Genomic DNA, 11,515 nt, shown 5'->3' with positions numbered 1-11,515 from the left:
CTTCAGCAGCTATACATACACACATCACTACTGAAATGCAGACACAGCTGGGGTGAAAGACACCAGCCAACTACCACACAGCATCCTCATGTTTAATAGCCATTCAGAGCTGGGGCAACATCCAGTTTTAAGATCTCACCTAACAGTCACCCTGTACAGGGAACTGCATAGCATTTAATTCCAACCTCTGGAACAAGCTACAAAGGGAAGTGATGGCTTCTCCCGCTCTTGATGTCTTCAGATCAAAACTGGATGCACTAGACTCCCTGTAATACTTTGATCTATTAGCATAATCCTGCTCATTTTGAAATCAATGGCAAAACTCTTATTGATTTCACAGGCAGTAGAATTAGGCTGACTGCAAAAATATGAATATTTATTTACAGGTGTAAGTCTCGGGAATGTCCTTAATAGTTGTTACTGAATTTACTGGGTGCCCGTAGCAGCTAGACATTTATAACAATTTCTTTAAAATATATTATGTAAAACTCTGGGACGCTTCCACTAGGGAGCATTAAAGACCCTCTTCTGATGTCTTCACAAATGGCGGGAAGTGGGCTGTCATTTTCCCAGGAATTAAAAGACACACAGATATACACACACACAAAGCCACTACAACTCATATCAAGTAAATGTATCTTACACCAGACCCTGGGGATCATGAGAGACAGGCGTGGGAAGAACATCAAAGGGAGCAAATTCCACCGATAGGGTGCTTGGGTGACAATGCCCTGCCACCGTCCCTGAACAGTTCAGCCCTGAGCGGTGACAACGAGACTCTCCCAGGCATTAAGCACCAGGGTGGGGTGCTCAGAAATACTTCAGGCAGACGGGGCCAGAGGCATCTATCTCGTCCATCATTGGGCCCTAGATCATACAAACTTCGCTCCTGGCCACCATGAACCTGTTACTGTGGCTCAGCCTGGCCCACTAGCTCTGGGGACCCCCGGTGGATGATGTCATTAACAGCAAGCTGTTAGGAGGGGGGCGTTGGGATCGGTTTCTGCCCCGGTAACTGTCAGCTGGGCCAATGGGGGGGGGGGGGCAGGAGGGCCAGTTGGCCTGGGCCTCAAGCTCAAGCACGGGGGGTGGGGGGGGGTCCTCAAATTTAGACACTTGTTAATTTTTTGGCATTTGGTAAGTTTCGCAACTTGTTTTTATGCGCGTCCCTATTGGACCAAAACGTGGCCCCCTCTCTCAGCTGAGAGCTGCAAACTTCAGCAAATACGAGAGGGGAGAAGCATTTGTTTGATAAAGAAATATTCATATTCTGTCTCCCTCCTTTTCTGGTGCCTTATTCTGGTTTCACCTGTCGTCGTGTTTTATTTTTACGATCGCTGGGGGGCTTCGACGGCTGGAAGTGGCCCGGGCCTCTCTGAGGGGGCCGGACTGTCAGGGCATGACACCCCCCCCGCCAAAGCTAAACCAGACAAACCGACGGGAAAAGCACCGGCCGCAGGGGAGAGACCGGACGAGGCGGGTCTCGCCCTCAGGCCTCGCCACAGGTAGGGGGCCACACTGCAGCCGCGACGGGCTGGGCGCCCGGCTCCCCAGGCCCTGTGCCCGTTCACGGACTCGGAGCCCCTCCGAACCATCCAGCCTGGCCCCCTGCACCGCACAGGCTCCGGACCCTGCCCCCTCTCGGGCTGGGGTCTCAGACGCTCTGCGTGAGGAGCTGCCGCCCTCGCGAGCTAGGTGCAGGGCGGCGGGCGACAACGGAACCACAGCACCCACTCCAGGCGCAGGGCGAGGGAACTTCCGCCCCGCTAACCGTCATGGCAGAGCAGCGCCTGCGCAGTCACGTGACGTGACATGGCTCCCCTCGGCGAGAAGGCGTGAGCCCCGCCTCTTCTGGCCTCTCTATGGTGCTTCCCTGAGCGGGTCCGTGTCTATGGTTTGCGCGCGGTGGCCTGTGGGAAGGTGGAGGAGTTATGGCCTAGGGACTGGCCGAGCGCGCGTAGCTGGCCTGGGAGCGGGGCAGCGGCGGGGGGGACCCGCTGTGTCTAAGGTGAGTCCTGGCGCCTGGGGGCGGGTGCTCCTGGGGGCAAGGGGGAGCCCTGGGTGTGGAGACCGTGAGAGGGGGCATGTCACGGATGGGGGGAGCCATGTTGGGGGGCGGCTCTGGGGAAGGGGTTCTTTGGGGGGGGCGACTCTGATGGCGGGGGCCGTGTGGCGGAGTGGAGGGTGTCATTGACGGAAGGGGCTGAGGGGGTGCTGGAGAGGAAGGTGAGGGGGCTGATTTGGGGGCGCGGTGCCTTTGATGGGGGAAAACGGGGCATCTCTGTGCAGGGGGCAGGAGGGGGTGGGCAGTCAAGGGCTACGCCGTTAGTGGAGACTTTAGCTTCAATGATGACATTTTACATAGTTCTTTTCACTTGGACTGTGTCCTAAATGGAGGTTAAACACCATTCCACAGTTAAAATAACATGCAATAGGAGGGTGCGAGGTTACTGCTAATATCTAGCTCTTATATAACGTTTTCTATCAAAGCCCTTTACCAAGGAGGTCGGTATCATTATCCACATATTATTGATGGGGAAGGTGAGGCACAGAAAAAGGCAGTAACTTGCTTGAGGTGACCCAACAGGCCAGCTGGGCCTCCTGAGTCCCAATGCTCTAGCTACTAGGCCAGTGGTTCTCAAGCTTTTTTTTTCGCGGACCACTTGAAAATTGCTGAGGGTCTCGGTGGATCACTTAATGATCTTTCCAAATGTTGTTCGTACCATTAGCTAACTATTGTAAAGCGCTTTGGGTAAAAGCACCATATAAAAAAAAACTTTAATAATAATTAACTGCTTTATTCTACAAATAATAAAATATGAGTTGTGTGCTTTATCAGTAGTCTTACCTTTCTAATATGATGAATGTGCCCTCTCTCCCCCTCCATGGCAGCCCCCGAGCTGAGGCTTGGAAGGAGGGCCGTCTCTTGCCGCAAGCCTGGAGCTGGGGAAAATCACCTCTTTCTCTGGCCGCTGCAGCCCTGCATGTCCCAAATCCCCCCCCCCCCTCCACTCTTCTCACCCAATTGCCCCTCCCGTCTACCCCGTATTCCCCCCAAGGACACCACCTCACCTTACATGTGCATCTTCTCCAGGGTACAGACACCTAATTAGTGGAGCAGATCCACCAATTAGGTGGATGGCCTTTCATTCTTTCGTGTGCAGCCACCCAGGCGCACACATTAGAGGGAACTATTCACGAACCGCCTGAATGGAGCTCGCGGACCACAGTTTGAGAACCTCTGCACTAGGCTATAGTGCCTTCCAGGGAGAAAGAAGATGCAGTGCTCAAAAACTAATATTTACATGCACCTGGGCATGTTGGATAAATCAAGATGGATCTGTGATGCATAAAAAGTTTTAGGCACTTTTTATGAAGAAACTTAAATGTAATGCTCCTGCTTGTACAAATGTATATAGAGATTATAAAGTGTCTCTCTTTGGATGTTTAGATAAGAGTTGAAGTGAGATGGGAAGGTCTAGAAAGGCAGATCTACAAAACGGGAAATAAGAAAAGGAGTACTTGTGGCACCTTAGTGAGCTGTAGCTCATGAAAGCTTATGCTCAAATAAATTTGTTAGTCTCTAAGGTGCCACAAGTACTCCTTTTCTTTTAGCAAATACAGACTAACACGGCTGCTACTCTGAAAACAGGAAATGTAGAAGAGAGAGCTTGCTCATGCCGTTGATGACAACCTTGTGTTGAGGGAAATGACAGAAAGCTAGTAACAGAGGTTTTCATATGTTGTTATAGTGTCTCATTTGAGATAAACTAACATTTGACTAATTTAATTTATAGACATTAATTATAGATTACTTTGCATGTGTGATTTGACTTGAGTGATATTGACTCATATTTTTGAGAAGAAAAAAATGGAAATTTATTGACTTTTTATAATACTTTGTCTTTCTTGAAAGGAGCTTTCTATATATGTAATAATCTCATGTCCTTTGTTTCTTTTCCCTTTCCTGACAAATTCATGAAAATCTGAATAGGTTATTCAGTTAACTAAAATGTTCCTCAGATGCAGCACTGTTTGCCAAGTTGTAGTTTACACTCTTTAACTGTAGCAAGAGCTGTGGTTGCTGCTATAACTCCATGAGTAATGTACTTCTTCAGTTAATGCCTTTCATTATGAATAGTGGTAATTACCAAATTTTTATATTTGTTCTTGAAGTAATTAAGATGACAACAGCAGCGAGGCCAACATTTGAACCTGCAAGAGGAGGAAGAGGAAAAGGAGAAGGAGATTTAAGTCAACTCTCCAAACAATATTCCAGCAGAGATCTTCCTTCTCATACTAAAATTAAATACAGGTAAAGGCCAGTTTCTTTTCTTGCAGAACATGGTGTACAGTGAATTATTCTCACACTTGCACTGCTACTGAAAGAGAAATATCACAGATAATATTTACATATTAAACACTGATAATGTACTTAGCACTATACATACGCAAAATAAGGGCATTGCACCTGCCACAGTGAGGGTGCAGAGATGGAAGACAGAAGAGTTTCCAGTCTGAAGAGCAAACACTGAAAATAGGATGTACTGGAAGTAATTACAATATATATTAAAATATTACATTTACTTGTTTCTTGTGGGCACCACAGCAGAACTTAGTCTTTAGAAGGGGCCAGAATAAGAAAAGGGTGAACTGTCTTGAGCAGAGCACTCTATGCATAAGGGAAAAGATACAGGGTCATGTGAAGGAAGGAGGAGGAGATGATGTCTCATTCATCATTATCATAATCATCAAGGCTGGTATTTGCAGAGCAAAGAAACTGATGGGAGGCATGCTAAAAGATGGAATAAGAGATGTGTGCTGGGATGGGGTTCTAAAGGGCCTTACAAGCCAGGACAGAGGTTTTAAATTGACACATTGGGCAAAAAGGAGCCTGCAGAGAAAGTCAAAGGTGGGGAATAATGAAGTCCCATTGGGCAAGAAAGATCATTTTTACAATTGTGTTTTGGAAGGACAGAAGGTGAGCAACACGGGTGTCACACAGGCTACAGAAGAGGAGGTTTTAATAATCAGTGTGGAAAATAATTCAGTCATGAAATGATCTGTTTACAGTTGGGACAGAGAGGAGTGGTTGGATCTTCAATATGTTGTGGAGGAAGAAATGGCAAGTTTTGGTTATCGTTTGAGATAGAAACTCAAGATTTAAAGACAGTGTCAATTTGAAATTCAATCTTTTTTTTTTTTAAACAGTTAAAGGTAGCTGATATTACACTTGTCTGAGTTCCCCGGACCCTCCACTGCAAATTTTTGTTATTTTACACTCTCACTTCATTTCCTTTTGAAATGCTTTGTTCATCTCTCTTGCTATGTGCAAGACTCATAGGTGAGAAATGGAGCATGCTGGAAATATAACAAAACTGTACACAAAATCCTGTCAAAAGCACAGTATAAAAAATGGTGGTGTTTCTCTACTTTTTAGTTAAAATTTTAGGTGTTTGTAGCAATAATATAGAAGACATTGTCAGACAAATATGTTTTTTAAAAGTTAATGTTTTTGCTTGAAATGGAAGACAAGTAGGATGTGTCATACTGGTTTTTCACTTTCTCAGATAAGTAACAATGGGGAAAATACATGCATAAGCACATGCTGAATATTTTAACAAATCTTCTGGGTGCTTTTTAATAGTGTCGTCTTTATGTCCCTGTTCTCCAGCTGATCTGAAGGATGGCTTTGTTAAATAGTACTGCATCATTGAACCTTGTTGCAGTGTTTTAGTCTCCCTTGTTCTGTTTTGAATGACATGTAGTATTTGGGGTTCTTGTGGCTGTATCAGCCACAAGCCACTCAGATATGGGATCTGCAAATCCTGATTATTGTTTATACAGTAAGAAAATGAGCAAATTACTTCACCATAAAAACAGATGTGTGTATACAGTATATTAATAGCTGCTTGAATCTGGGTTTCGTCCAGGCACTGTGTACACTTATTCCCAGAACAGAGGAGTGAAATGAATCATTGCTCACTTTATTCATTTTAGTTATTTTTAAGTTTTCCACAGAAAATTCAACACTCCCTGAAAAAGGCTTGCATTAATGTGTGTCAAATATGAATGTGCTGTTGCTCTTGGCTGAGATCTCTTAAATATGCATGGTGTATCTGTAATATTTTATTGAAGCTATTATTTCTGTTTGCCCCCTCTTCCCACTTGTTTGTTCTTCTAGAACACAAGTTAGTGAATCATCTAATTTGCAGGTAGATAAACCATCTCTCTGCAAGGATAAACTATAGTCCTCTGATACATCTATCTGGGATTAACTGAAAACACATTTTAGTCTTCATCTTATCTGAAGAGGCCTGGAAAACCTTATGTGCTCAGCAATAACTTGGGATGTTATAACTGTCAGAGAGAGAATGTCGGCCAGAATGTCAGGTCCTGGTGAATGTTGGCTAGGACATGATACTTGTATAATACACTACTAGGTGTCTTAGAAATACTTAAGAGAGATGGATAGAGTCATTTCCTGTTTTTACAGAAATTCTGTGATGTCTTTAAAATCCATTTGAAAGCCACTGGAAACTGGATGAAGTTTTAATGTTACTGAAGCATGTGGGGAATGCACCTTGAATGGTGTCTCATGCTGCTTGTATAGCTCTGCAGAATCTTTCTGACTTCTGGTAACTAGCTCTTCATTCCAGAACTTTCAGGCCCACGGGAGCAAATGCTACAAACTGGGAACTGTCTGCTTCACCTTCCTTTTCTTATTTTTTTTTCATTGCCTGTTCTAGACAGACCACGCAGGATGCCCCTGAGGAGGTGCGTAACCGTGACTTCAGAAGAGAACTGGAGGAGAGAGAACGAGTCGCTGTAAGAGAAAAGAACAGAGACAGACCAGCAAGAGGTGAAATGAAACTTCTACTAAACAGAAAGTTACATTCTGTAATGAATCCATACGCTTCTGTCAGGATATCATGGGGATAGAATCCATGACCTACTGGAGCTGAAGGAGAACCTTCGTCACTAATATTAAAACACATACCATCTATGGGCCAGCCACTAAAGCATGACTGTTACATATATGTTGCCAGTTAATGACCGTACTAAAGGAGTTTTTATTCTTGTCCTGCTTGGGGGGAAACACATTTTGTGGATATTTTTTTAGCCTTGGCGAGACAAATACATTACAAAATATGTGAGATTGTCAGTGAATAATGGAGAATTCCTCTGAAATTAATATTTCAAATAACTCTTTGATTGTGTTCTATAGTGCTGATGTATGTGAAAATTTAGGCACTACTGATTGTGTGGATCATCTAAAATGCATCTAGATACTTAAACAACACTCGTGGTAAGAAAATAGGGACATTCAAACTCTATGGGCTGAAGAAGCTGTGCTGATAAGGTCCAGACTGGCAGTGTTTAGAAGCAGCCCATATGCAAGACTGAGGGTTCCAGTCTCCTTGGGATCTGTGGAGTTGGGAGGGTGCAGTGCAGCCACCTCTGCTGGCCCCATTTCCTCTTCAAATAATGACATGAAGAAACTCTACAAAATTAACCTCTTGAGTATTTTGGGGTGCCAGTTCCACTGCCGTGGGATGTCTGTACGAGGGAGGTCAGTTCAGGCATCAAGTTACTTGATTCCAGAAGTTAGATGTTGCAAGGTCAAGTTTGGTGATTCTGCTTTACTGTCTATCTTATTAACTTGTCCTAATGTTCATAAATTTTCCTTTTTTAACTTCTCAGAGCACACCACATCCTCTTCGGTGTCTAAGAAACCTCGATTAGATCAGATTCCTGCAGCAAACCTTGATGCAGATGATCCACTCACAGATGTATGTATTTTTAGTTCTCCTCCCCAGATCTCTTGCTTTTCCTTAGGGTACTCAATAGTTGTACATATTGCATTAGGAGATATGTTAAGGACTAGACTACCAGATAATGGTTCCAGGACATCTGGTCTCTTTCTTTAACAAGTTACCATAACTGGAGTTCAGTGGAATGTAGAATTGTTCGGAGGATCCTGTTTTCACACCCTAACAGCAGTTTGAAGAAATCACTTTTTACACACCGCTGGCAGTAGCTAGGAAGCTAAGGGAGGGGGGTAGAATAGAAGGCTCTGGCTGGTAGATAATGAGGATCTTCCTTCCAACAGTTATTGGGAAAGAAGTGACTTTAAATCAAAACTTAGGTAGCTAGAGTTTCTGATGCTGATGTGCCACACTCTTACTCTCGTTATTTTGTAATATTAAAATTACTTCCTTTCGTGCTGCTCTGGGTGCATGTGGCACATTAGATAGCACAATATTAATTTTGCTTCTAAGTAGTACTTGGAAGTTCCATTCAAGGCCACCTTGTGCTAGTTACTATACACTCCTTTAGCAAAAAGACAGTTCCTGCTCCAAACAGTTTACAGTTTTAGCATACCACTAGAGACAACTGATGAATTAAAATCAAACAAGGAATGAGGGAGGTTGAGGTACAAGTGAAAGGATTGTTTGGTGTCAGTAATTGTATCAGCAGGCCAACTGCCTAGCCGTTGGATGCAAGTAATGAATTGCATAGTCTGGATAAGAACAAATGCGTCCATTTGTGCCTTGCTTTTAGTGTTGAAGGACAAAAGAATAATTTGTATTACACTTGCTGTCATTGCAACCTCCAAAACACTTCAGGAATCCACTTCCAGCAAATTCTAGTCTTACTTAGGCAGTCCTGGTTTTACAATGTTTGGGCAAGATATTTGGTTCTGTGTAATTTCTTTTTCCGGAGTAAATGTATACTTTTCACAATAGACAGCTGGTTTTATGAAATGGAATGAAGTAACCAACCCACCATTTCCTCCTGTTAGGAAGATGATGAAGATGAGGATTTTGATGAAGAGAGCGATGACGATACTGCGGCTCTTCTGGCTGAACTAGAAAAAATCAAAAAAGAGAGAGCTGAGGAGCAGGCCCGAAAGGTAAAATCTCACCAGTTAAATAGGCTCTTTGCTTGAAAATTAATTTTAAAAAAATGCAGTTTCACAGTATACTAGAAACCATACTGAAAGTGATAGAGTGTAGAATTCTTAAAAACAAGTAAGAAGCACATTTTAATACTGCAGTAGCCCGTTAAAAGGACATTTACCAGGAATACATTTCTTATTTAAATTTTTTTATGGGGTGAACTTAGTACTCGATTAAAGGGAAGGCCAATGGCAGCAGATAGTCAGGCATGGGATGGGGTACTGTGCAAACCAATGCACTTCATCCCTTAACAGCCTTTGAGTTCCTGTGCCAAGTGGTTCTTGACTAAAGGCTGCCAGTTTGCCAAACTGTGTTACGGTTTTGATAAGTACTTCTGGAGATTTGACTAAGATCACTCAAGGTGAATGAGGTAATATCTTTTATTAGACCAATAAATAGGTCAGATATAGAGTGATCGCTTTATGAAAAGTGTTCACCCACAAGTGATGTGGTGCTTTTGTCTTTTCATTTTCCTGGGTGAGTTAATTTGATAGCATAATGATTGTCTGGTTTCACCCACATAGTTGCTACTGGGGCATTTAGTGCACTGGATGAGGTATATAACATGTTGTGATAGGCATGTGTAGGACCCATGGATATTGAAAGGTGTGTTGTGGAGAGTGTTGATCATGTAGCAGTGGAGCAATGTCTGCAGGTTTTGTATCTGTTCTTCTGGCAGGACCTGGTGCCACTTTGAGTTGGTGTATTCTGGTCTGTGGGGAGCTGCTTCTGATGATGAGCTTGAAGAGATTGGTCCATTGAAGGCCAAAAAAGGGGGTTCAGGAAAGATTTACTTCAGGATGGAGTCCCCATCGAATATGGAGGTGGTTGTTTGATGATACCCCATGTGGGTTCCAGTGTGGGGTGGTAGGTGGAGTGTCTTTGTTTAGTGAAGGCAGTTTTGAGTGTATTACGGTCTATATCCCAGACTTTCTCTTTAGAGCATATTCTATGGTACCTGAGTGCCTGGCTGTAAATAACAGATTTCAGGTAACAGAACTTGGTCCAATAAAAGATATTACTTCATCCACCTTGTCTCTCTTGGACCGTGGGACCAACACGGATACAATACAACTCCATAAGACAGTTTCATTTGAACTTAGAGTTGGCATAGCTGGCTGCTATGCCAGCCTAGTCAGCAGCCCCTGGTGTAAGGGAGGGGAAGAGGTATGACTGGAATGCAGTGTGTTCTAGTAATCTCTGGCTGCCAAACATCTCTCTGGGGGGGGTCATTGTTCACTGGGGTACTCTAGAACAGCCTATTATGTCACAGCCATTTTAGAATAAGCCAAAATTGGGGACCTGCAACAAAGTCCTTTGTGACCTTCCCTCTCACTGGATACAGCTGAGCATCTAGCTTCTAGTGTTGATAGCACAGGAAATTATTTTCAAACTTCTGTAGGGTATTATAAACAGGGAAATAAGAAATGCAAATCTGTTAGTTTATGGTGCCTCTCATCCCAAGAAAACCCAAATACTTTAGCTATGTTCTTGCAATGCCACCGTTCAGTTGTGTGCCATTGGTCATGGTTGTCCAGAAGTTTGGAATGGTGTCCCAAATCCTGTGCTTAACAGAATTTAAAGGTGTGTTGTTAGAATGTTCTAGAACGTTTTGAAGGTCTGGTATAAACAAGGCACTGTAAACTTCAATTTGACCAGTTTTGCACATGTTGAAACCTAGGCCTCCCCCCAAGCTTTACTCAACCAGCTTCGCATGTTACAGTAGGGGTGCCCAACCTACAGCCCATGGGCCGTACATGGCCCACCAGAGCATTTCATAAGGCCCGCGGCAATATACACAAAAAAACAAATTGGCCATTAGTATAATCATGGAAAGTTGAAGGGGTGAATCAGCCCTGGTTGGGTTTGAAGCTGTGGTTCTACTATTGATATTCCAAATACCTGCTGCTGAGCCTACCAAACTAGTCCATTTTTAACATTTAAACTGTACTTGAAAGCGTCTTTCTCCTACCTCTGTGCCTAGGAATTGCAGCAAGTACCATATGTAATGATAGCCAGGAATCTGAAACTATGCTCTGCAATAGTAACTTGGCCTAGCAGGACTTATTTAACAGCCTGGTAGCCTTACCTCAGAATTTTCCTGCTTCAAAATTTATTTAAACACTGAGTTCAGTGTATCTGTTTTTGCAGTACTATGAAGAGACTTTTGTTTCTGTGATCCTAGAGAAGGTTGTTCTTACAAGGAAAACTTATAATTTCAATTTGACTGAAAGTTTGAATTATAATTCTGTATCCATTAAATAGTTTAGTTTGTTACATTCACACTGATGTACAGATGGCTTTACGTTGGGAATTTAATGGTTTGAAATTGCTGTGCACAGAAGTGTATTTCTAGATTTATATTATACAAAAGTGGGGGTGTGGGAATTACATTTCTAAAGGTACACTTTATGTGCCACTAGAGGGCACTTGAAGCTGTGAAGTATATAACACAAAAATCATCTGGCTTTTGCTGGCTTTTTTTTTTTTTTTAACCTGCTAATATTCTTTATCCTCACTGTAATCCTCTTTTTGAGAGTAAGTCAGCGTGT

The 11,515-nt window shown here is 43.3% G+C and overlaps 1 protein-coding gene across 1 annotated transcript in view; it reads left to right on the top strand.

Annotated features, from left to right (window-relative positions):
- The first annotated feature begins 1,856 nt into the window (after positions 1–1,856).
- CWC15 (CWC15 spliceosome associated protein) overlaps positions 1,857–11,515 on the top strand; it is a 37,734-nt gene continuing 28,075 nt past the window's right edge. Inside the window, exons 1-5 of the mRNA XM_074956912.1 lie at positions 1,857–2,008; positions 4,177–4,315; positions 6,750–6,862; positions 7,705–7,793; positions 8,807–8,917. Coding sequence (XP_074813013.1) covers positions 4,185–4,315; positions 6,750–6,862; positions 7,705–7,793; positions 8,807–8,917 — 444 coding nt within the window. The 5' untranslated portion in view covers positions 1,857–2,008; positions 4,177–4,184. The remainder of the gene's footprint in view (positions 2,009–4,176; positions 4,316–6,749; positions 6,863–7,704; positions 7,794–8,806; positions 8,918–11,515) is intronic.

Source organism: Natator depressus, chromosome 1, assembly GCF_965152275.1.
Source record: "Natator depressus isolate rNatDep1 chromosome 1, rNatDep2.hap1, whole genome shotgun sequence".
Taxonomy (NCBI): domain Eukaryota; kingdom Metazoa; phylum Chordata; order Testudines; family Cheloniidae; genus Natator; species Natator depressus.
The sequence above is the reverse complement of the archived record's forward strand: the minus strand, read 5'-3'. Positions and strand labels throughout refer to the sequence as shown.